The 24,299-nt window shown below is 45.5% G+C and overlaps 1 protein-coding gene across 2 annotated transcripts in view; it reads right to left on the minus strand.

Moving 5' to 3' along the window:
• MED13L (mediator complex subunit 13L) overlaps window positions 1-19,928 on the minus strand; it is a 180,822-nt gene extending 160,894 nt beyond the window's left edge. The window contains exons 1-3 of one of the 2 annotated variants that reach the window (XM_042886174.1): window positions 19,805-19,928; window positions 3,116-3,144; window positions 2,907-3,040 (exon numbers count right to left, since the gene is read on the minus strand). In XM_042886174.1, the coding sequence (XP_042742108.1) occupies window positions 2,907-3,040; window positions 3,116-3,144; window positions 19,805-19,876 (235 nt within the window). In that variant the 5' untranslated portion in view covers window positions 19,877-19,928. Of the gene's footprint in view, window positions 1-2,906; window positions 3,145-19,804 lie in introns of both variants that reach the window. The other variant, XM_042886173.1, reaches the window with a different exon arrangement.
• Between the last annotated feature and the right edge of the window lie 4,371 nt (window positions 19,929-24,299).

Here is a 24,299-nt window from a genome sequence, read left to right on the forward strand (position 1 = left end):
TTGCTGCTGCATTTTTATTCATCTAACCAAAAATTCACTTGCAAAACACAATCCCTAGGCAAAAAAGAACAAATGCAGAACTGCGAACAACTTCATACTCAGCAAGAATTCATGATCTTATTTACAGCCAGTGTATCCTGGAGATCATACATAATAAAGGCAGGATTTGTAAAGCAGAGATGTTTCGGGTAGAGTATGTTCTTCCAATTGCATTTGCAGTTTCACATTTCTGGCTCCTACACATTTGAGGACGATCCCAAAACAAAGCTCTGCTTGCTGAACTAACAAGTTACTGACCACAGTGATAACCCAACCCCTAGGAATGGGACTCAAAGCTACTGCTGGTTACTTTATCTCAAGGCTATAGTAAAAAACATGGTTTGTTATCACAGCTTAACTGACAGACAAGTAAATCAGTGTGCCTCAGCAACTTATTTTCTGCTTGCATGCCCACATGCAGAAGTCCATTTTATTTTCAAGAGCTGAGGAAACTAAACTATATTTTCAAACTAAGTGATTTGAGCTTTCAAATACTTCAGTACCGCTGTCTACTGAACAGAAGCCAAAATAACCTTGTTTCCTATGCCTTGCTGCCACAGGAAACATTAAACAGTGTCCTTTGTCATATTTCAGGGAATCAATGTACATAAATGTCTCATTCTGGCAGGACCTGATGTTCAATAATTTGTCAATACAGATGTCTGAACAATAAAGAGCCACTGAAGCAAGACAGCCCTATCAGTAGCACTATTGGTAACATTTCTTACAATTTACATCACTTTGAACTATTACCTGGTGAGTGGGTACAAGAGTTTCAATAAATAAAAAGTAAAGCAATTACATGACTTACACACATTATTAAGAATTTTTGTCAAAGCCTGCAGTGGAAGAGCAGAAAGAAAATTACTTCCCAGATTCTTTGGGGTCACGACAGTTAGTGGGAGAATATTTCTTCTTTCTTTCAATTATAATGTATTTTCCATTCCCCCAAGTGAGTTATGATTAACGTTCCTTTCTCCATCTCTAAAGTTAACTTTGCACCTTTTCACATCCCACTACATTTTATCTGAGACATTACTTCACTTTAATCTGTGAGAACATTACAAATTAATACCAATGACAGTGCTATTGTGCAAGGGCAGACATACCTTTCTGTACAGCTAGCTGCAGTGTTCAAGAAATACCCCGAGCTCTCTCATCTACGTGATGCTACTGCTATTAACACTTCCTGAACAGGGCTCCTGCAGCCAATTTGCAGATTTAACTCCACTTAGAAGCTATTGCACTGAGGGCTCCAACCTGGATGCTTCATATATTTTGGACAGGTCAAAGCACATCGAAGTGACACTACTCACTACTTGCTCTACTCCATCTCCTCCTGCTCCAGCAGGTTCAGCTCTTCATCCATCTCAGTGTTTCATCACAGTTATCACTGGATGCAGCATTACACTGTTGTAACCAAAATGTTCGATATAAACAAGCTGTCATTTTACAACAGAAATGGAAGCCACTGCCAAACTGCCCTTTAATAAGGTATTTAGGTCCCATACAGTACATTTGAAATATTAAGTAAATTATATTTCACAAAAAGAAAAAAACATATATTATTAAAGCTTTGCTGGGTGCACAGAAATATTATCTATGCATTCATTCAGAACAGGAGCCTCATAAAAAATTCACATCAGTGAAAGGGCTTAGTGCAGCACTTCAGAGCCACTTCTTTAATTATACATGATCACATGGCTACCTGCATGAAACACTCCTACAGATACTCAGAGAGCATTTCATACCTGATTTCATAGGCTGCACTGTCGATCAAACAGCCTGGTATTCATGAAAACATGAAGTCTGTAACTGTCCAAAGACAGGTGGTTACAAAAGAATATGAACAAACTACCTAACCCAGAACCAGAGCAGCACGGGGCAGAGGTGGGCAGATAACAGTCAGCTGAAGCACACTTGACAAACACCATACAGTATACATTTGAACTGGCACACAAGTTGTATCAGCAGGCATCCAGACAGTATTATAGGCTACAACAATGAAAGTTTATTGCATAACTCAAGTACTGACCCTTGAACTTACTGTTTTACCATTGTTATTACGCCAGGGTCGCTCAACTTTCCTCATTTTCATCTCAGACAAGAATAAGAGAAAGTGTTTATGGAGTCCAGTAAAATACATTTTCAAAGTTAAGAGTTTTCAGGCAACCTACGTCTGCTCACAGCAACAATACATTAATGAAAAGACAGAGGTGGATGGATCGAGTGGGTAGAGTCAAAACCACAATGCATTACATCAGGTGAAGTTAATATTGTACAATCATTTTATGGCTAGACATTCTGGAGTCAATAATGACAATCAAGAATAAAACTTACAGTCACATAAACTTATCATGGTCACTTACTCTACCTTCCTCTTCCTTTTACTTACTACACACAATTATTGCAGCTTCCATTTACGCTCAGCTCTTGTTGCATGATCTTTATCACGCTTGGGCCTTGTGGAACCCCTACCTGTGGTGTCATGGAGTCTGCCTAACACTGCAGGAGAGGTGTTTCACTCTACTGACTATTACCTTATATCAAATTTTTTTTGTTGCTGTTAAATTCCCACTCAAATAACACTCAATTTTAAGCATACCTGAGATTTCAAGAAAAGTCATATAACGATGTTAGGTATTGTTCTATTATTCCCCTAAGTTCAAGTGCTATTTTGCACTTCATCTGCAGATCAGTTGCACTGGAAAAGTCAAATGTACCTGCTGTGTCTTTTTTCTCTTTAGTTCTCAAAGCACAAGTTGTGACAGAATGGTAGCAAGTTAAAGCCTTTAACAACAGCGCTCCTTTCTCACCACTAGACGTATAAGCAAAAAAAATCAAGAAACAAAGAGAGACCAACTTACTGTGCAGCTCACGATGTATCACATCTACCAGGTTTGGTTCGTCCCCCCACCAGAATATCCACAGTTCCTTACAATCCGGTTTGACGTCTCGGCGCCACACACAGAGCAAGTTGGCCTGCAAGCAGCGGATGAAGCTGAGCAGAATTGGATCATCCTGCGCTGGGGCTGAGATGATAGGGCCACAGTCCCCATGACCTTCAAAATTGTACCTACGCCATTTGATGCCTGTGAGTTCAGCCTGGGGAAAGGAGAAAAAAAGCCGTTAAATCACCTCATTTCAGAGCTTGGTTGTATTTATAATATTGTTTCTTTTCTGATGTTAATTCCTAGAATTTAGCTCTAAGCAGCCAAAGCTAAAAACTCCTATTTTCCACTTTCTCTGCCAAGAAAAAAATCAAAACAATTTTAGAAACAGTACTGAATAGAAACCTGGCTTATCCCTGCATTTAAGTTTCTCCCACAAAAACTTATTTCCAGAGTTTCTAGCCCTACTGTCATCTTATTGTTATCCAACAGGTTAAAAACAAAATAAAAGCCAAGGATGAAAGTAAGGCCCATTGCCCTCTGGCTGGTCAGTGGTGAAGCCATTCCAGCCTCAGCCCAGAAGTGGAAGCATCAAAGCCATAAGCAGAAAGTGCTATGAGATGTCAGAAAACAACGGACTTACAGGAAATAGCAAAGAAATTACTTTCACTTGGTGATGTTGGAAGTGTAATATATATATGCCATTTATTTTGCTTAGGTGACCAGATGTGAAGCAAGAACTGTTGCCATTTACTTTTTCTCCACCCGAGAGCACTGTATTAACCACAAAAGAACAGGAAGATGGCTGCCCAGGCTTCTGGGGAAGAAGTTGCTCTGCAGAGGGCAAAATCTGAAGGAATGCAGGTATTGCACTGCGCAGAAAAGTGAAAACAGCTGCTAAAGAGAAAGAATCTGGAGTACTCAAACCATGGAAAAGCTGGTACCTGGAACCAGGATAGCAGAGCAGGTCCTCATTTTTTTTTAATCTTTTTTTCCCCTTTTTGTTTTTAATAGCAGAGGCTCCAAGCTGTCATATATCTTGTTTCTGAATTCATTGTGTGCTACCTGTTCGTCTGTTTCCTGCCCTGCCCATTGGACTTCTCTCCCCCTCCGAGACCACAGGCCCAGAGCCTGTCCAAGGCACAAGCAGGACTCTCACATCCCCCACAGCCACCCCAGCACGAGCACATTACCAAGGAGAAGAGCAGTACATACACACTCCATGTTCACAGTGGGCTTGTATTCTAGTTCTTAACCATGTTACCACATTCTCACTGTTGTTATTACCTTTACTGCTTCATTGAAAGCATTCACACCCTTCACTCTGCGGCTCAGAAATAGCCGGTGCACTCAGCTCTCAAGTGGTCCTACAGGAAAAGCCAGCTGGCCTACACAGCAAGCTGCAGGAGCTCCAAGCCAGCCACTGCTCCTCCAACAGGACACATTGCTACCAGGCAGGAGAGGAAAGGCACGGCAGTGGAAGCACTGCCTGCAGGAGTGGGGTGACCCTGCACTGAGCTACCTCTGCACAGTAAGCATTCTGTGGGCAGAAATACCGATGAAGAATGTAGACAGAATTCACAGAATCGCCAAGGACTTCTAAGATCATCCAGTCCAACCATCCACTTGTCACCAATGCTTCCCACTAAACCACATCCCTCAATACAATGTCTAAATGTTTCTTGAACACAAAGAGGGGCCAAGATTTACTCCTAAAGAAAACAAAAAACTGCAAATAATGCAGTGCTTCTCCTTTCACTCTGCACATGGAAGTTCAGGCTACTGCCTCCAGCACTCCTACAAAAGCCACGCTACATTCCGCATATGGAAGGCTCTCCATATTCAAATCCATGCACCTACTTCATTGCCCATCCTCAAAGTGCTGGGGAGCAATGGGAGAGCAGGTCAGAAGATATGCACAACACACACACCATGCTACTGGCACAAAGAAAGCAAATAGGAGAGCAGGAGGACAAGGAAAAGGCAAGGGCAAAAATCTACTTTTTCCACAGTAGGATGCAGTGTAGTGCTGGAATACTTCACACATGACATAATACTCTAAAAGAAAGCACTTACACATGCTTCTCCAAAACGTCTACATCTGTTCTACATGGATCCCTATCTACAGCATAGAAAAGGAACATGTGGAGTTTCTGAAACAGCACAGCAAATATTATCACAGATCACAAAGCCTCAGAGATCAGTGCCAGCACAGGGAAGCCAAGGAAAAAACACGTTAAGTGTTTCTATGCTGCCATCCACCAGGAACACAGAAAAACAAAACCAAAATCAAGATACGCGATAGCACCACGTTGGTCAGCGCAGCAATAACCAGAGATCAGCTGCCAAAGTAGTGGGCACATTCTTACATACACAGCTTCTGGGCGCCCAGAGAGACCCAGAATAGCACCCAGCACAATCCATCCATAGCAGAGATGAAATATCTCTAGAAAGAAAAGTGCACAGAATCCACCAGAGCCGCAACTGATTTAACATCACAGCAACATACGTTGGGAGCAATCCTACAGGCTGAGAGGTACAGCCAATGACCCAAGCTGAGTTAGGCTGGCAGTGAGTGCTCGCATGAGCAACAAGTCCCAAGAAAAGGGAGAGAAGTTTGGGGGGTGCTGAGGCTGGCATCTTAAAGCAATATCTCAGACATCTCACGTCCTGGTCAAAGCAGGGAAGCCTGTCTGGCTCATTTCTTTGGATGTATCCCTCTGTTTAAATCTGTACTAGGTGAGCACTGATACTCCTCCTTCAGAACCTCCAGAGTTTGCCCCCTGTTAATTACAACTGAATTCAAGAGAAAATCTAGATACAGAAGTAGTACACAAGAGAAGATGGCAGCAGGCAGCATAAATCTTGTGCCTCTGCAGGCAGTTTTCTATTAACACTAACACCACTGAGGTACCTGCACCCTTACTGAGGCTCTTCATATTCACTTATTTAAACCAGCATTAGTCCTTAGTTCTAAGCCCTCCATCTGAGGCTGGGCATTACAACCCAGACCGCCCATGGCTCTGGAGATGGAATGGAAAAACATCCGCGGTCAGCAGTGCAGATGGGGCAGGAGGGAAAGGCACAGCTGAGCACGGCAGGGGGTCCCCTTAGGGACAGCCCTCATCACACAGAACAGGAATTACACTCTGTGCAGAAGCTGCTGATCGCCTTGGGGCAGCACACACGAGCAGAGCTGCCAAAAGCAGGCCTGGCCTTCCCATCAGCCTGCGCCTGGCTTCGCCCCATCCTGCTTTACGGTGGAGCTGCTGTCTGCATGCACCCATAACCAGGGGGAGCTGACTAAAAATCAGAAGCATTTATTGAACAGTTTTTTTCCTCCACTCAGATCAGTCCTTAAGCCAGGTTCATTAAATAGCCAGGGAAATGCCTACACCACTAAGACAGGACAGCAGAGCAGGTCAGGGAGGGCAGCGCTGCTGCAGGTTTCAAGCAGCCCAAGGCAGGCACTGACACCAGCAGCCCTGGTTTCTGTCTGAGCACAGAACTGTGAACGTGCAGCTTTTTGCTCACAACTGTTTAGAAATGAGTGCAGGATAAAGCAAAAGTCCTGCCAGGTGATGCAATCTATTGTGTTTCTTGCATCTTCTCCTACATGCAGTTTCAGCTTATTACAGTTGTTACAGTTTTCTTAACACTAAAAATCAGGACAGAAGAAGGAACTTAGGAATACTTACAATTAACCAACATTGTTAGTAAATCACAAGTTATGCAGAAGACTGTTTGCTTTGTAAGGAAACATTTTGGAGGGTTGTGCTGCAAAGCGTCCAACTCAACCAAATTAAAAAATATATGTAATTCTTCTCTGTCAACAGCAGTTGGACACAGAATGAAGAGTTTGTGAGAAGGCTGTTCTGCATGTGCCTGTGAGGAAACAACGAAATCAGACCTCTGTCTAACAACAACATCCAAATCTCCAACATTCAGCTTGCAACAACAGAATTCCCAAGACACTGAAGATCTGCTTCTGATATAACCATAGGCAGCTATTGGGTAAGTGTCAGCATTCCAACCCAGTACTCCATGGAGGCAGCTGAATGCATTCGAAACATACCCAAGAAATAGGTAATAATGAGAACACAACCATGTCAATGCTTTCATTCACATGGCCAAAAAGTGCAACACGGCTCTTGGCAAAGCAGGAGAACATAGGCTTCCCTTTTTGTGGGTGACTGCCTTAATCACTGCACTCTGCAGGGCAGAACAGCTTCAAATAGAACAAAAAAAGAGAAGACCTAAGAAGATTCAACCCTCTGATACCCCCTATATACACAAGGGAGAAGAGATAGAGAAAGCAAATTTGCACCTTCTCTTGCAGCCATTACTCTGCAGCCTTAAATACAGACAACACCTCCACGCGATCTGCAGCAGCTGAGGGCTGGAGCCATTTTAACTCCAAGACAGCATTCAGCTCCGTAAATCCCCAATAGAGATAAAACCCAAGGTCTGATTCCTTCCCCTCCCCTCAGGCTTAAATCAGAACAACAGGCAGGCAGGGTCTTCTGCTGATCTCACAGTGCTCAGATTGGCAGAGTTTCGGCTGCTAAAAAATCACAATTCCCCAGCAACATTTCACACGGCACAACTTGATTCTGGCACGCTCCCAGCAACCCTGAGGATTTAATTAGTGCTGTGTAGCCACTGTGACTATTTTCCTCTTCTGCAGTCCTCGCAGATGGAACACAAACAAAACAGATCTTCTGCCACCTCTTTCTTGTGCTCATCGCCATCTAATGCTTTTTCCCCACAAGATGTAGATAGTCCAAACCATAAACCAATTCTAAATTAACCTCCCAGAAGACTTAAGAAAGTCCACCTGTTCTATCGCAGAGCTTGGACAGATCGCACCAGAACACAGCAAGAGAAGCACCAGGCATGCAAAACCTTGTGTTTGGGCACACTAAGCATACAGCAGAGCTTTCAGATGAAGTTATGTAACCACGTGGCTTTTTTTCCTGCTTCATATAGCACAAATGGGTGGAAAAAGCTAAGGCAGATTCAGGCCCTAGAGTGTGGGAGATCAGCAATCCAGAGCCTCCAAAGCAGGAGGGACATACAGAAATGGAGACAAAGAGGTACAGAACAGGCAGGGAAAGCCCTCAAAGAGAAGCAGACACAGCCCAGCCCTCAGCTCTGCCCTGACCTCCTCAAAGGCCTTCAGTCTGACACTGCTCAGGTCATTTTCATCCCTCTCAATTCTCCAATTCAAAGAAGAGAAAAAAAAAGGTCATTAAAATACTTCTCAACTACCTGTCTAAATGGCACTTCTACAAACAAGTTACTGTCAGCCCGTGGGACTATAAAGAAAGAAAATCCTTTTTTGTAAGAAAGATGCTAAGGTGTCCAGGGTGTCTCAGAATCCTGATTTATTTCCCAGCCTCTCAAGGTGGCTGAAATCTAAACCATTTCTCTAGTCTTGATTTTTGCTTACTTTTATGTCAAACTGTACTTGACGAGTGTTTTTAATCTACAATTTATGCTTTGAATTGGAACACAGAAAATGTAAGTGTCTCAAATATATTTGCCAATTTTATTAGCCGCATCTTAGAGAGCTCCATTCAAGTAAGTAGCTGTGCTGAAGCCACTGGAGACTCATACTAAGGACTACTCACAGGAGGAGAAATCTGCATAAGAAAGCCCTTAGTTCATAGTCCAGGAATTTAAACTGTAGTTAAAGGTGCCATGGGAATTACACCACCATTTTAATTAAATGCTATAAGATCTTGCAGACAGATTCAAGATTAGCACCATCTGTTTTGGTTCTGAGTGTTCCATTTCACTACATCATTCTCACACAGCAACAAAATATCATTTCACACTGTACTCAGCCATTCAAACACCAGATAACATTTATGTCATCCCCACTATGAAGGGAGGACCAAACAAGGCTGCAGCAACCTGTGCTTACAGGGAGGTGAACAGCACACGCTGATAACAACTCCTATCCCCCATTCCCACCTAAATAAAATATTTAGTAACATCTGCCTAAGTCCCTGTCAAGTGAATAGGAAGAACAAAGGCAAAGAAAACACACGTACACCCCGAGGAACAGAGACTGCTTTGCTAGAGGAAACAACTGGGGCAGCAGCACCTCCTCCAGCAAGGAGCCAAGCAGCAGCACACAGCTGTGTGCAGACATTCCCTCCCATCTTTTTTATTTCTGGGCTTTTAACTCTTGCAGTTAAAATTAAAAAAAAAAAAAAAAAAAAGTAATAATAAAACAAACGTCCTCCACCCCATGCAGTCTCTCAAAATCAGACTACTTACAAAACTACTTATTACCATTCCCCTTCCATTTGGGAAGAGAGGACAGGTTTGTGCATCCTTCCTGCAGGGCTCATCCCCACTGCTCCTTTCCCAAGGGAAGTGCACTGTGCTCAATGGGCTGCACTGAGTCCAGAATGGCATCTGCTGGGCACTGACTGGCAGACCAGCCTGAAAAGAACCGCATAAGCAACGATCTGTACCAAACCTAGTCATGCTTTGAATTCAAAAGAAGGAAAAACACCGGCAGATCAGAAAAAAATAATAGTCCAATACTAAAATGGCATCTACATGGCCAACAGGAATACCACGTTATGCTCGGTGCTCTGAAGAGCAGAACTCAGCTGAGGGCCATTTCCTACAACTTGCACCCGCTGGGCAGCAGAACAACACGTCTGACTTGGTTCCTGCCCTGCCCCGAGGGCACAGTCCAGTGGAGAAAGGACACAGAACAGCCACCAACAATCCCAGAAAAAACAAGTGTCAGCCCCTCTGCCCACCTGTTCTTAAAGCCAGACTGCACCTGAGTGCCCTCGCATGCAGCACCAGAGGCCAGCACAGCACATTGGCCCCACAGCACGCAGCCCTGCTCTCTGTACCCCACTGCACACAGCTGCCCCAGAGCCATGTGTGACAGTGTGCCAGCTCTTATCTCCTCCAGGTAACCAAGGTCCTATTATCAGAAGGATTCCCGATGGAGTTCATACCTGGGATCATTTGAGATACTGCATCTTAGTGCTTAAGACCAGAGAAACCAAAATACTTCTAAAAACATCCACACATACCATTATTAAGAGCCACAAACCAACAGTGAGCTATCATGCTTAAGAAGTAAACAGTAGTGACAGGAAGGAGGGTTTTTTCTGTCTCCCAGCTGTCAGCACAATCCCATGTACGAGGGAGAGGAAGGCAGCTAGGAAGATTAAGGGATTGTTTCAGAAAACACAAGTCAGAGCAGTCTCAGAAGGAATTTGAGGTGGAAAATATAAAAGGATCCCAGTACGAATGCTCAGGTTTCAGCAGTTCTGGCAGATGTAGGAGCTACCAAAGAAGTTCTGAGCGGCAAGCATAAAAAAATAATCTGATACAAAGGCCCAAATTGCTGATTTGTATCCCAAGAGCCACACAATTTCTGGGTTAAGTACCAAAATAAAAGTCCAAAATAAGGCAGCAGAAGGAAGACAAACAGGCACACACTGACATACAGGAAGAGCAACAGCACCTTCCTGGAGTCCGATCTCTCAGACAGCTTATAGCCCAGCATCTGCTGATCTTGTGCTGTAGTGCAAAAATGTGTGAAAATGGAAGACTAATAAAGCACATACTAATTGCTAATAAACATTAAAGAAGATTTTTACTAGTCAAATAGCTACGGGTCAAGTGAGAAAAGTTCTGCTGCAGATTAACACCCACCGAAAGGGAAAAGGAGAGAACACATTTGCTATTGTAAAAGGGGACACCTGGAATCAGTGTACAGGCAAGTGTTTCACAAGATTTTCCACAGATACTAAAATGAAGGAGGAGACTAGCAAACTGACAGAATCTGCTTACAAAATTGAGATGGGAGGATAAGAGCCCATTGCAAAGAAAATTGCACACCGTGGAAGAAATCAAGCCAGCATGTGAAATTCAGCATAGATAAACACGACATAAATCGAAGGTGTAGGTACACAAACAAGAAAAACAGAACAAAAGGAATTCGTGCAAGACAACCTTCAGGCTCCATCAAGATCTCAGTGCAGTGAATGGCTTTGGTTAACAAAGCTCCAGCCCTGAGCAGACCCAGCAGCACTCAGCACACAGCTCTCAGCATGGCTCTCCAGCTCCTCTCTGCAGGAAGGGCTGCACGAAGTTCATCAGACAGATCTGAAAGGATAACGTGTAAACCCAGCCAGTGGCCAAAGGGCAGAGATTCAGCCACTACCTGAAAAGATGCTCTCAAGTCAGAAATACTAAAGATATGACAGCAATACCTTCTCAAGTAAGCGTGCTACTGAAACCCAGGGGGCACACACCTGCACACACCTGTTCCCTCTGCTCCGTGGGGCCTTACAGATCCATGAATTGCAAGCAGCCACACTAGAGTCATCAGCAGTGCGAGAAAGGAAAATTGAAAAGCTCATTTCAACAACAAAACAGGTGCGGAACGGGTAGGAAGATAGTTCTCATGGGATGCTACTGGACAAGATCTACCCGTATCTATAGAGAACTTACTGACCCACACTAAACATAAAAGCAGACAAAAGCACTCAAAAACAAATTGTGGTGAGTTTTGCTTCTGTTTTGGGTGTTTTTATGTAATAGAGAGGAAGAAGAGAAACAATCACCTATATCAGAACTGAACAAGGAGCATAAATACAGATACACTGCTGTATGCCGCAATGTCTGCGAGCAAAATGTCTCCTCTGAGAAGAGACAGAAGGAACTGAAAACCCTATTTCAACTTGAACAACCCTAGGGTTAGGCACTTACTAATGTGTAATCCAGCTCCTCTGACAGCTTGTAAAATTCTCCTTTAGCGGTTCACGTCCTTAAACAAGAACTTGTGGTAACTTCTCCCTAATATTGTGTTCCCTGAACTTCTGCAGGCTATGGCTGCAATTACACAGAGCAGGCTAAAGAACCACACAGTTCCACAGAGCACCGACCAGCTCCTTCACACGGGGAATCAACTGTGTTTTAACTTCTGATTATATAGCTGAGAACAGAGAAAATGAAAACCACCACTGCGCTTTTCCAGCGCTTCTAACAGCGCAGAAATCAAACCCACGTGCAACGGACTGCCAAAGAATCCTTTCCCTCGCTCTGAATGATCAGGTCTGCAGCTCCCTTCAAAAAGCCATCACCAGCACTAAGGAACTGCCCATGTTCCAAATTAAAAAATAAAACCTCTCTTACAGAGAAGTTATCCAACGTATTCAAAAAAGAAAGCAGAACACATGTCAGCAGCCACAAGAGAGCCAAGTTACAAGCAAATATGAAAGTGAAGGATTCTTCTCTCTTCCTTCAACCTTTTATTTTTAACTGAAGGAAGGAAATATCAAACATCAAACATCAGAGTCTTACAATGGACTATCAGATGTTTCCCAAACAGAGTAATCTAACACACGAGCAGTTAAAAAAAAAAAAGAAGAAGAAGGGGGAGGAGGAAAGGAAATAACAACTGAAGTAGAGTAAACTTTGGCCCACTGAGTTCAGGAATGCAGTTCCTTTCCTTCTTTTATGCAAAAAATAAAAAAATAAATCTGCACCAGGAGCTCAGAACACTGTCACACCACCACCAAGCACCACGGCTGTGGGAACAGCAGCTCAGGGATTGCTCCACGCACAAGCGGCACCCACAGCCCGACCCGCACGGCACCAACGCCAGCAGGAGCACCAAGCAAAGCCCTGCTTGTTGAGCTGCCTGCCAAAACCCCTTAAAAAAGGAAAACCAGGAGGAGAAAAAAAACACACCTCTCTCAAGAACTCTTTTATACAAATCTTCCTTAACATAGAAAGTACAAATAAATCCACTACATGACTGGTCATGCAGGTTCCTTTTGCCAGTTTTCTTACTGTCACTCCTGCACACATATGAACCCAGCACCTCCTCCCAGAAGGAAATTCTGGAAATTCACTAGCTCAAAATGTTATTTAAAGACAAAATTTGATCATGAGAAACATTGGGCAAACTCAGGAAAAGGTAACTTAACCAATTAGCCTCCTCTGTCAGCAAATAAATTGTTTTCTGTATAAAGGTGTTGGCACAGTTACTACAAGGCATTCCTGGAAAGGATTTTATAGCTTCCCCAGAATCAGCTACAAGTTGTGGAACACAGCAGCCATGCAGGAGCTGAGACTTACAAGAACCCACCAGCAAGAGACTGCAGCTGGACAAAACAGGCTCAGCACTTCCTAGCAAACCAAAGGCTCCAAAGAGGAAAAAAAACATGGTTTTATACTGTCACACAGTAATACATTACCAAAAGGCAGGAGGTTTTCAATGCCTGGATCAGTAGCACAGAAGAGTTTCCTATAAATTTTCTTCTCAATCCGCCATTCTGTCAAAATACTGTATTTTGTGGGCAAACATGGAGCCGTAAGAACAGTCAACAAGGCAACGTCTGCAGCACAAGTCTCTTAAAACTAAAGGATGAATTAAATGAAGTTGTACTGAATGAGCTTTCAGTCTCCTCTCCTGCACAGCCACTCATACCCAGCTTCAATCCGTGCTGCTGCCTGAACAGGGGGGGCAAGGGAATGAGGGGTGCAGTGCTGGGGGGATAAGAGGGGACAGGAGTTCCCTGATGCAGGTGTACATGGGAGCTGAGTCCTGCCATGGGCAATAGGGCAGGGAAAGGAACACTGGGGGGGAAAAAGCGCTCCTTCTTCCTATAATGTTTTTGACTTGTCATAGAAAGCTAAGAGCAGTACACAGCACTGCCACAGGGGCTGATAAAAGAAAGCAGAGGAAAGTTCCTACTGAAAAGTGATATAGAAATGTGTCTTATTTTAAATAAAAGCCTTAACTGGTGAGGACTGTCCATTTTTCTCCAGTTTTGTATGATTAAATCTAATTCTTAGCACAGGGACGAGGTATTTGCATGTTTGACCTCGTTGATGTAAATATTGCCTAGAGGCACATTATGTAGCAGCAGCACCATAAAACTTCCTGTTTCAAAGAAACAAAGGAGAGAATGCCACCAAGCACTCAAATCACATTTCTATACACATTATTGCGATTCCGCTCAGGAAAGGGAATGAAGCCACAAATTAGCAGTGAGTACAGAAGCAGCTCACAGCTCACAGAGCAGTAGAGGAACACAGAGATTTGAAAGAGTGTAATGCTATACTGGTCAGCCCCAAAGACACCCCCCTACCCATGTTACTGGGCTGCCTGCAGGAGCACACTCACAAGTTTAAGAAAACTGCCATGCAGTTCTACAAACCTCTGAGCGTGCAGGCATAGAGTGGTAACATTGGTAACATTCCTGCATTAGGAAGAAACAATTAGAAAAAAAAACAAAACCACAATGAGAATTAGTTGTTAGTATTGGATGGCACTGCAGGAGATACCACTGAGTCAATGCAGAATGAAAAATAAAAGGCAGAGAAGGCACAGGACCAAAGCCTCTGGAAGCAAAATCACAGTAACCAGAGAAGATGGAGCAGTAAGAGAAGAATGGAGAGGAGCAGAATGATCCCAGTCACAGGATGAGAAAACTGCAGCAGCACTCCTGAGATGAGCAGGGATGTTCAGCAGAAGGATGCTGTCCTGGCCAAGGAGGTACACATGAGGTGAGCGGGTTCCCTGCAGTGAGCAAGGGAGATGGGAAACAAGGTGGAGAGTTCTCACCCCATAACCAGAAAGCTTATCAAACAGGCCTAAGTGTTTAACTTCTTACAAGCATGCCATTCCGGTCACACCGATACCTCCAAGCACTTACAGAAGAGCAATCTACACACCACACCAAAGGGACAGTTATGAATACTTAAAAAAAAGAAATCCATAAAGTCTCTCCATCCAGTGACCAAAGGCAATTAGTTCAGCACTCAGCAGATACAGCTCACAAAAGTTTCTCCCCTAAAATTCAAAGATTTCCATTTCCATAGATTTCTTCAAGACAATTGCATTGCAAAGAAGGAAAATAATAGCAGAAAGCTTCACATGCAGCATTGAAAAGTTCCTCCTTTTAACGCTTCCACATGAGGAAGTGCTCTCAGAAGCAGAGAATGGAAAAAAGAAAAAAAAAAAAAAAAAAAAGGACTCAAGATCAAAATGTTCTTGTTAACTAGGGTTGTGATGTCAGTATTGCACAATGATGTAGAACACCCCACAAATACTGAATCTTTTCAGCCGGATAAGCAAGTGAAAGTTACAATTTTTGATCAGCAGTTGTTTTTGTTTGTTTTATAACAAACACGTCAGCCTAATAGTTGGGTCTCATGTCCACATTCATGGCAGCTCCCTCCCCAAGGCACAGTGCTGTCACCAGCAGCAGAACGTGGTCACTGGAAGACTCACAGCTGCAGGAGATGTGCACGTTCAGAACTAAGCAGGATTTCACAGAGCCTCACTCAGACACTTCCCACCAGCTAGTCCAGGTCTTCAGTCCCGAGCTGCAAATGTAACTCCTACACACTCAATTTCCTTGTGCAGCATGCAGAAAAGGTTACTTACCTAACTCAGTCATTAATTCCACTCCCAAAGGTGGGCAAGTTGGATGTGACACACTTTGGATGCTGCTCTGTCCCAATCTCTTTAGAAATCTGCATTCACTTGTTTAAACTCATACCTGAATAGGCTCCGTGGAACTCCTGAATGTTCTCTGACTGCTTTCCAAAAAGATCTTGAAGGGAACTTTTCCACTTCCATCCCATTACCCAATAAAATTCAGGATAAAAGGTAACTAAAGAATCAAATACTGACGGAAAATTCGACAGGTTAAGTCCATTCTGTGAATACATCTATGTAAATTCACACCTACATAAAGCCTGAAAGAAGCAATATCCTGACCACAACGTGACACAGCCACAGTAACAGCCTGCTGCTCAGATAATCCGGTGAGCAGGGCCAGGTTAATTTACTACTGCCTATGGATTTGGTTGTGCAATCAACTGTTTACTATGAAGTCTTTTACTGACAATTACGCAAGGTACCAAAGAGTGCCTCTACAGCACTCCTGATCTTCATTTCAGGATGCCTTGAAAACCCTTAAAGAAGATATTTCAAATGCCATTTCAGACTCCCTTGGCTCCTTTCAGTTTCACTACTAAAATGGCAGCAAGTCTCGCTGATGGAAGCTTGTTCTGCTTGGGAACTAGAAGCAGAACCCCAGTGACCCTCAGGGTGTGTAAATCGCATTGGAAGGCGATGTGGAGCAGAGACAAACTCCTGCCACTCAGAGCTCTCCTGCAGCAGGATCCTGGGAGAATGCATTTAAACACCTGCTCACAACCTCTTTGACAGTAGATTCTACAAAGCATTATACAAATACGTATCACTTTCCAAGCACAAAACCAAGTCCTTTCCAGGCTGAAGACTCCTACAGCATCCAGTCTTTCATCACACAAAAGCTGTTCCAAATTCACAGTCACTCCTGACACCCTTGGCTCCATTCTTCCTCCTGGCCCAGCAGACATTATGCAACCTCGGCCCAGTTTTGCAGGGCTGTCTTGTGTCTCCTGATCCACCATTGCAGTACAGGCAGGCAAAAGAATCACAGAATCACAGCCTTTATCATCACAGAATGGCCTGGGCTGAAAAGGACCACAATTATGTAGTTTCAACCCCCTGCTACGTGCAGGGTCATCAACCTCCAGACCAGGCTGCCCAGAGCCACATCCAGCCTGGCCCTGGATGCCTCCAGGGATGGGGCATCCACAACATTTTCCAGAATGTCTTTGACTGTCCTGATAATTACTAGTTTCAATTGGCCATGCAAGCTAAGAGCCCCACGTTCCCTACACACCTTCACCTCCATACCGTCAGCCCTTACTCACAGGAAAAAAATAAAATCAAATTAATTTCAGTACAACTACTTTTATGATACAGGATTTACACAGGAAGACTGTCTGCCAGCTGGACTGAAGTTTCAGTACAAAGGGCATTACTTCAGAACATGTGGCCTAAGTAGTTATTAGCCAACACTCGGTATTTAAATAAACTGCCCCTTAACAATTGCTTATTAGGCACTGTTGACAAACAGGCGTTCTTCTCCAGCAGCAGACATTTTGACTACTGCTGCAAAAACAGAGTTAGGACAAATACAACTCCTCCTATTGCTCTGTGGGAGACAACAGATTTCAGACAACATGGGCTCTTAATGAGCACGCCACCGACCTGCCAGGCACCACAGGACAGACAGGCTGCCATCCGAGGCACGTTGTGACCCTCATAATGCCTCACTAAGAAACGCTTTATGTTCAGGGCAGACACTGAGGTTCTATTCTGCCTGCCTGACCAAGCACACACATTAACTCACTTTCCACAGTGGTTCTGCTTCCTCTGTCAGCACAGCACAGCACGGAGAGCAGCCCCTCACGCCATGCCTGAACACCACTGCAGGTATCAGACATCACTTCTGGCACCTGCATGATCAGAGCTCATTTTATAACCTTAAGACTATGCCGTCCCCTCAGGTGACATATTTTAAACTAAGAGCCTCTACACATTCAGGGCATCGCTGACAAAACATAACCAGTTACTAGAAAGCTTTGGAAAATGTTTTTCACGACAGCAAGATACTTTCAAAAATATTTCCCCAAGAAAATCCAAACAAACAGCAGCGCCTACCATCTCTCTAAAGAATGTCTACAGCTGACAGACAAACAAGCTGGAAATGATGGGTTGCCAAACACCCCGAAGCCACTGCCAACCTCAGGCACACAGCACAGTCCAGCTCCTCTGGCACAGGAGCTGCTGTTCCTCCTCAGACAAAGGGAACATTTGTGGGAAGAAACGTTGCTCCAACACCAGCAAACAGAAGTACTATTTCTGAGCTGTCATTCTCCAGGCAAGAACATCACCTTTTGATTCAAGCCCAAAACGAAGCTGGAGATTAAAAATGAACTGTAATACTCATGGCAGAATGGGTTTCAGGCAGCTCAGTAATTCACCTCACTCCTACGGGATGAATGAGTTCCCATCAACAGCTGATTCATTTGTGCAATGTTTCTGTTCTGTTGCACTGCAAGAGTAAATGAAGAGCAAAACTTCCTCCAATTAGCAATCCCTACTACTGTACCTTTAACACTTTGTACGTTTTTACATGAACGTGACAATTTGAGGTTATAAGGTCAGTTCTGCTGGCCACAGACTCCCCGTCCCTACTTCCTTCCTTGGTATCCTTCACTGATACATACACCATAACAAGTACCAATTCAACTGAAAACAAATCACACTGACAGTTACTGCATTTGTATATGTATATACAAGTATATATAAAATGGATATATATTTTTTTTTGCAAGTAGACCATGAAAATAATGTAATCATTACAGTTGGATGCATAGTACCACATTACAAGTAAGGATACCTTCCACAAAATTACTTGAGAAAAGAAGAGATCACACATTAAACTCATAATTATTATGAAGCCCACCTGCATTCTGATGGAATCACAGCCCTATTTCAAAAGTTCCCATTCCCCTGCCCAGCAGGGAGAAACACAAAGCAGACAGACCAAGCTGCAGTCACTGCGAAGTAGCCTCATATTGTGATGTATGCTAATTGCATGCCACTATTTTTTTTAACCAAAGGCAGACCTGCAGTTTGCAACCACATAAAGTTACACACATCAAAAATAATCAGTTTTCCATGAATAAAGGGGGATCTCACTGCTCCTTCCACAAAGCAGAGAGCGCTCCGCTCCTCTGTCCATCTGTACGTCCCTCACGCTCACCATTTTTCCTTCACATGCAAGAGCAGGACATTCAAAGTCACTGCAACAGCTCCTGCACCTCTGCACACACAGCACTGCTTCCTACACACAGTTATTGCTCAGAGGGCACCGCCAAGGAAAAACCCATGCACAAGGCCAGGTGATGAAACAGTACACGAAAAAGCCAAAATTAGTCTAGCATTCATTCGCACAGAAGGAGCTCCGGGCTTGTTTCCCAGCAGCTGAGCACTGAGGGCTCCTGCCCCACATTCTCCATAGGTATGAACAAAATAACAAATAAAGGCAACAAAATAACAGAGAAGCAAGCAGACGGAGGCAAAACAATCAACACAGGGCAAAGAAAGGCAAAATGACATCAAACAAAAAGATCATTCACATTTCCAGTCCGTTTTATTCTTCCCCTTCCTTCTTGCAAGACAGCCAACAGCACCCTCCTCCTTTCTGCTGGAAATGAGAGATGCCACCAGCAGCCACCTCCAGTGCTCACATGGGGAAGGACCCAACATCCCCGCCATCCCCACCCCACACTACACATTCCCATGCACACACCAAGTCCCTCCCAACTCCCCCGGCTGCCAGGCCCCCCAGCACGGACATGCCCAGCCAGGGCAGGGGCTGTGGGCAGCAGGTGCACAGTCTGCTGGTAAACTGGCTTCTAATGGACGCTGCCCCTGAGTGGAAAGAGTCTTGATAAATTTAGACCATGCACCCCGTGCTGGCCAAAACCGATAGCGTAATTCCCGCACCATTAAACCAAACAATCAGCCCAAGTACAAAAGTTGCCAATTACCAACGATACAGAAATACAGCAGCAACACTATCCGGCAGACAACATCTTCGGTTGTTTCTCTCCAGAGAAGGAATGAACGATTATTTCTGCACTCGCCGTGTCTCGGGGCAGGCTCTGTGCCAGGCGTGGCCGTACCGGGAGCTGACTGAGATCCGCGCAGCTCCCCGCGCCCGCCCGCTGCCGCCCCGCCGTCATCGCGCACAGAGCAGCACCGGCCCGGGGGCACCGAGCGGAGCCGCGCACGGAGCGACACGGCCGCGGGGAGCCGCGCCGGGGGAGGGGCCAGCGGAGGAGCAGCCCCACGGCCCGGGCTATAAAGCCCCCGGCAGCCGCACCCGGCGCCAAACCGGCAGCGCCCGGTGCGAGCCGTCGTCCCGGCCCACCCTTCCCCCCTCTCCTCCTCGGGCACTCACCAGCGAGAAGAGGTTGGAGTGGCAGTCCTCCAGGCTGGCCCCGTTCGCCACCCAGTTGGCCGCTGCAGTCATGATCCTCGGCGAGCCCCAGCGCGGGGCATGTCTGGGGAGCGGGGCCCGGCGACGGGGGGAGGCTGCGGGCGCTGCCGGCCGCTGCCCGCTGCCCCGGGAGCTCCGCGGACGGGGGGCGGCGGCCGCTCAGGCGGCTCCGGCGGGGGCTCGATCCGACGGGGGCCGCTCAGCAGGCGGCGGCGGCGGGGGGCGGCCCTCCCGCGGGCCTCCAGGCCGCCTCAGCGCCGCGGAGGAGGAGGAGGAGAAGGGGAGGAGGGGGGCGGGGGGGCCCGGGGCCCTTCTTCCGCGTCCAGCGCCGGCCCCCCCGGCCGCGGCGGGGCTCGGGGCTCCTCCTGCGGTCCGGCGGCGGTCCCTGCGGGGCGGGGGAGGGCCGAGGGCAGTGGCGGCGGCGGGCGGGGGGCGCTGTGCGGAGCCCGTGTCCCTCCCCGCCCCGCCCGGCCGCCCCTCGCTGCTGCCGCCGCTGGCGGTGGGTGGATGGTGTTTTCCTCCTCCTCCTCCTCCTCCTCCTCCTCCTCCTGCTGCTGCTGCCGCCGCCGCCGCCGCCGCCGCCGCCGCCTTGTTTACGCTCCGTGCGGGTCTCCCGGTGCTGCGGGAGGCGGGCGGCGGCCCGGGCCCGGAGACGGAGCGCTGTCCGTGCCCGTCCTCGCCCCCCTCCGCCTGGTGCTACCCGCACGGCGGCCCCGCTCACCCGCTCCTCCTCACACACTCGCCTCTGCCTCTCTCCACTCTGACAGCAATGGCGGCCGCCAGCCGCATCTCGCTTCGCCATTGGCCGGCGCTTCCCCACGTGACTCGCGGCGGAGGGCGGGGGCAAGGCGTCGGGGCTCCCCCCGGCCCCTCCCTCCTCCGTCGCGAAGAACCTCCGGGCCGCTGGGGGCGCTGCGCGCTGCCGGCCGTCAGCGGTGCCGGGGGGAAGTTGGTGGGCGCCGCCCTCAGAGGGCTGCGAGGCGGGCGGGCGGAGCGCGCTGCGGGCTGGATTCCGCGCCGTCGCTATGCAGCCTCTTCCAGCCGGCGGGGTTCCGCAGCACCTGCGGACTCCGCGAACCGTTTCCCAGTACAGGAACGCATTGGCAGCCCCGGTGTGCCGGGTCTGCTGTAATGGTTCATCCGGGCCCTTTGGGAGCTGCCTTCCCGTGCACCTGGGAGCACCCGGCCGGCACGGAGGCATCGTGACTGCCCCGACGTTGGGCGGCACTCCTGGCTTGGGGCAGTGCGCGTACTGAGATCTGCTTCACGGGCAAAAAGCTCTCTGTGCTTCGTGGCAGCTTTCCTTATCGTGGCTTCAATCTTACCTAGGCATCTTTTTTTTTTTTTTTTTTTTCAATTCACTTTGCTTTGCAATAAATTAAAAAGATTAGCATCTATTCTAATGACGGAATGGAGTTTGGATTTACCTCACAGTAACAGATCTCTGACATAAACATCACTGCTGCTTATGTAAATTGCGCACGCAGTGTGAGAGACTTTGGGCCCAACATTCCCACCCAACCCACCCCTGGACAAGTGCAGTTCATCGCATCTCGTTCATGTCGTGTCACAAGCACCGCACTACATCAGGGTTTCCAAAGACCGTTTCAATATTCACGTTGGATTACAGATGAAAATTGTTTATTTCTTCAAACTTACCACATGGCCACACAAACTCTAGACTCATGGTAAGGAGAGACTTTCACCTCCCTTTGGTTTAGGAGAATCAGTGTGACAAAGAGGTGTTGAGAAAGACCTGAGCTGTTAGGCAGCAAAGCTGACAAAGTACTCAGACTGCCATGTTTGAGTGAGTGCTTCCTGCATCCTGGGATCCAAAACCAGGAAAGTAGAGTACTTGGGGCCATGTTACCTCTGTTACTTTTAGAAACAACTCTGGTAAACAGAGAACACAATGTGACACTCATTAATACACTAAGCAACGTGTGTTAACCAAGAAAGGCTGAAAAACGGCAGTTACAGCTTCAGTTATCCAACCCATCCTTAAATAACGCCTAGGGTACTACAAACAGTTCTATAAAGAAAGTGTTACATTTCAGGAATAAAATAAAATCCCTTATAATATTTTTTCTAAAAATCTTATAAAACGCTTTGAAATTGAGGATCCCATTATTACTTATCCCAGAAATCTAACCACAGTGTGCAGAATTAAACACTGCAGAAGAGTGCATTCATGTTTCTCCATGTACTGCTCACCCTCCAAGCGTTGGTCAGCATTTCTGCTCTGGATCTTCCAGGTAGAGATGACTTATTATGCTTAATTTGCTCATGATCTCAAGACAACACACACTGGAGCCTTACCTATTATTCAAATCCATTTTCATGGGGAGAAATTTTAATGTACTCCCACTCAGCTGCTTTGGCCTTTTTTTTCAGGTTTCTTATGAAAGCTGGCAACTCTTTAAACTACAAGTCCTTTTGTGTAGCTGCATTAATGATGCATTCCGTTAATGAGGGAACGTTGTGAAGTTGAAGATCTGCTGCTTGCATTGCAAAGCTTACATTGTTTTAAACTGGGAAAAAAAAAAAAAAAAAAAAAAAAAAAAAAAAAAAAAAAAAAAAAAAGAGATAGCATCTCTCTTACTATTTTACCAGTTACTTGACTTCATATTATGCTCAGTTGTCACAGACAAGAAATATTTACCGTCCAGTCATCCACAGCTCCCAATCAGTAAAGCTCCCATGCTGTCTTCAAACAATAGTGCTACTTAAAACAGAAATTGTTCCACTTGCAAATATCATACACAGGTACAAGTGACACTTGCTCATGCGTCATTATCCTGGATGGTATGTGGTGAAACGTGTTTCCCAGCTCAGGGTATTCAAGTTTTATTCCCTCTTTTCTTTTAGTGCCTTTTAATAACTCATCGATGAACATAAACTCTAACAACTGGTTTTCCGCTTTAACCAAATAACTGTTTTTCAGTCACAGCAAGATACAGAAACTTTGTAATTAATTCTACTGGTGCAATCATTTGCAAGCTGCAGGACTAAACCCTGAAGTTTCCAGGCTCCAGGGCTCAGCTTGGCCTTCGCCATACAGACTCCATAAGCACTCGGGAATGGAACAACCAGTCACCTGTCCTTACAGACACCTTCCAGAATCACAGTGCTAGGCAGGAGTGTTTCATTCTAAAGCAGTTTACCTAGACCCGCAGTAATGATCAAACCTGTTCTTCCAGGAGGACAGCACAGAGATTCCCAGACTTTGGTTTCGCCAGCAGGTGTTGCTTCTGCTTCAAACTAAACATGAAGGAAGAGACAGAGGTGTCAGGAGGCCAAAGCAAAGCTAAGATTTGTCAAGCGATTACTTGGTTTTATTTTGTCTTAAAGCACGCCAACTTTGCAGTGTTTTTAAGTACCTCCAATCCACGACAAGAACATTTACTTGAGGAACCCAGCTGTCCTGAGCACTGCATTGAGGCAGGGCCCTCCTGACTGGCTGTGGGGGGTTGGCACTTCTTACAACAGAAGCAGAACTGGAGGTCAGCCAGCTTTTGTCAGTGTCAAAAAGAAGAAGTGTTTGACATTTCAGCTCAAATGTAACTTATTTCTAGGTAAAACAAAGGCTTAGAAGAGCAAGCTGTAAAAGAACTCACCTCTCAGTTGCTGTTTTCTTTCCGATCATTATTGCCAAGAGGCAGGCACACGTTTCTAAAGGAGAGAGTGCCCTAAACCAAACTGAAATACAGCAATGGTGCCTATATTCACGATTCTGTGTAATTCTACCTCTTGTCATTCTCCAGTTTTCTTAGAAATTAGCTTCTTCCCTGACATCCGGGTACTACAAAGGCACAATCAATACAAATTACTTCAGAAAGGCAATGAAAATCAATAAGAGAAAGATAATCTTGTATTTCTCTGCTCAAATTCTATTTTTTTAGTCTTACACCATAATAAAGATAAATCTATAAGGACTTCGCTTATCTAAAGGACGTAAAAAACGAAGGGTTGCAAGCTTATCATATGGGTAATTCAAAGTTTATTTTAAAATCATGTATCCTTGTGTTTGTATCTTAACCTCCATGGGATAAAATCAGAGCTTGCTCGTTTTATCTGGGGGTCCTGAGAAAAAGTTTCAGGTAAACTGTGATCATTTTTAGTGTTTATGTTATGTAAATGTTCCTAATTTTTCATACTGAGATAGACACCATTGTTATTCACTGGAATAAATTCTAGCCTTTGCAGTGTAAGCAATGATTGTCTCATATTTAATTTAACCAATGTCATTTTCACATTTTCTCACATTTTCTTCTCCAGATCCCCACAGTACCCATTAATGAGGATAGGATGGCAGAGAATGATGAGACCCAAATTATGAACATAATGCGAGCAAATGTACCCCACCCTGCCATGAGATGCTCTTAAATAAACTCTACTCAAGTTAGTAATTTTATTGAGGAATACTGAAACTCAAAGAATTGTAGGAGTTTGTTGT

The sequence above is a fragment of the Lagopus leucura genome, unplaced genomic scaffold, assembly GCF_019238085.1.
Source record: "Lagopus leucura isolate 7727_CA_CO unplaced genomic scaffold, USGS_WTPT01 Super-Scaffold_100055, whole genome shotgun sequence".
Taxonomy (NCBI): domain Eukaryota; kingdom Metazoa; phylum Chordata; class Aves; order Galliformes; family Phasianidae; genus Lagopus; species Lagopus leucura.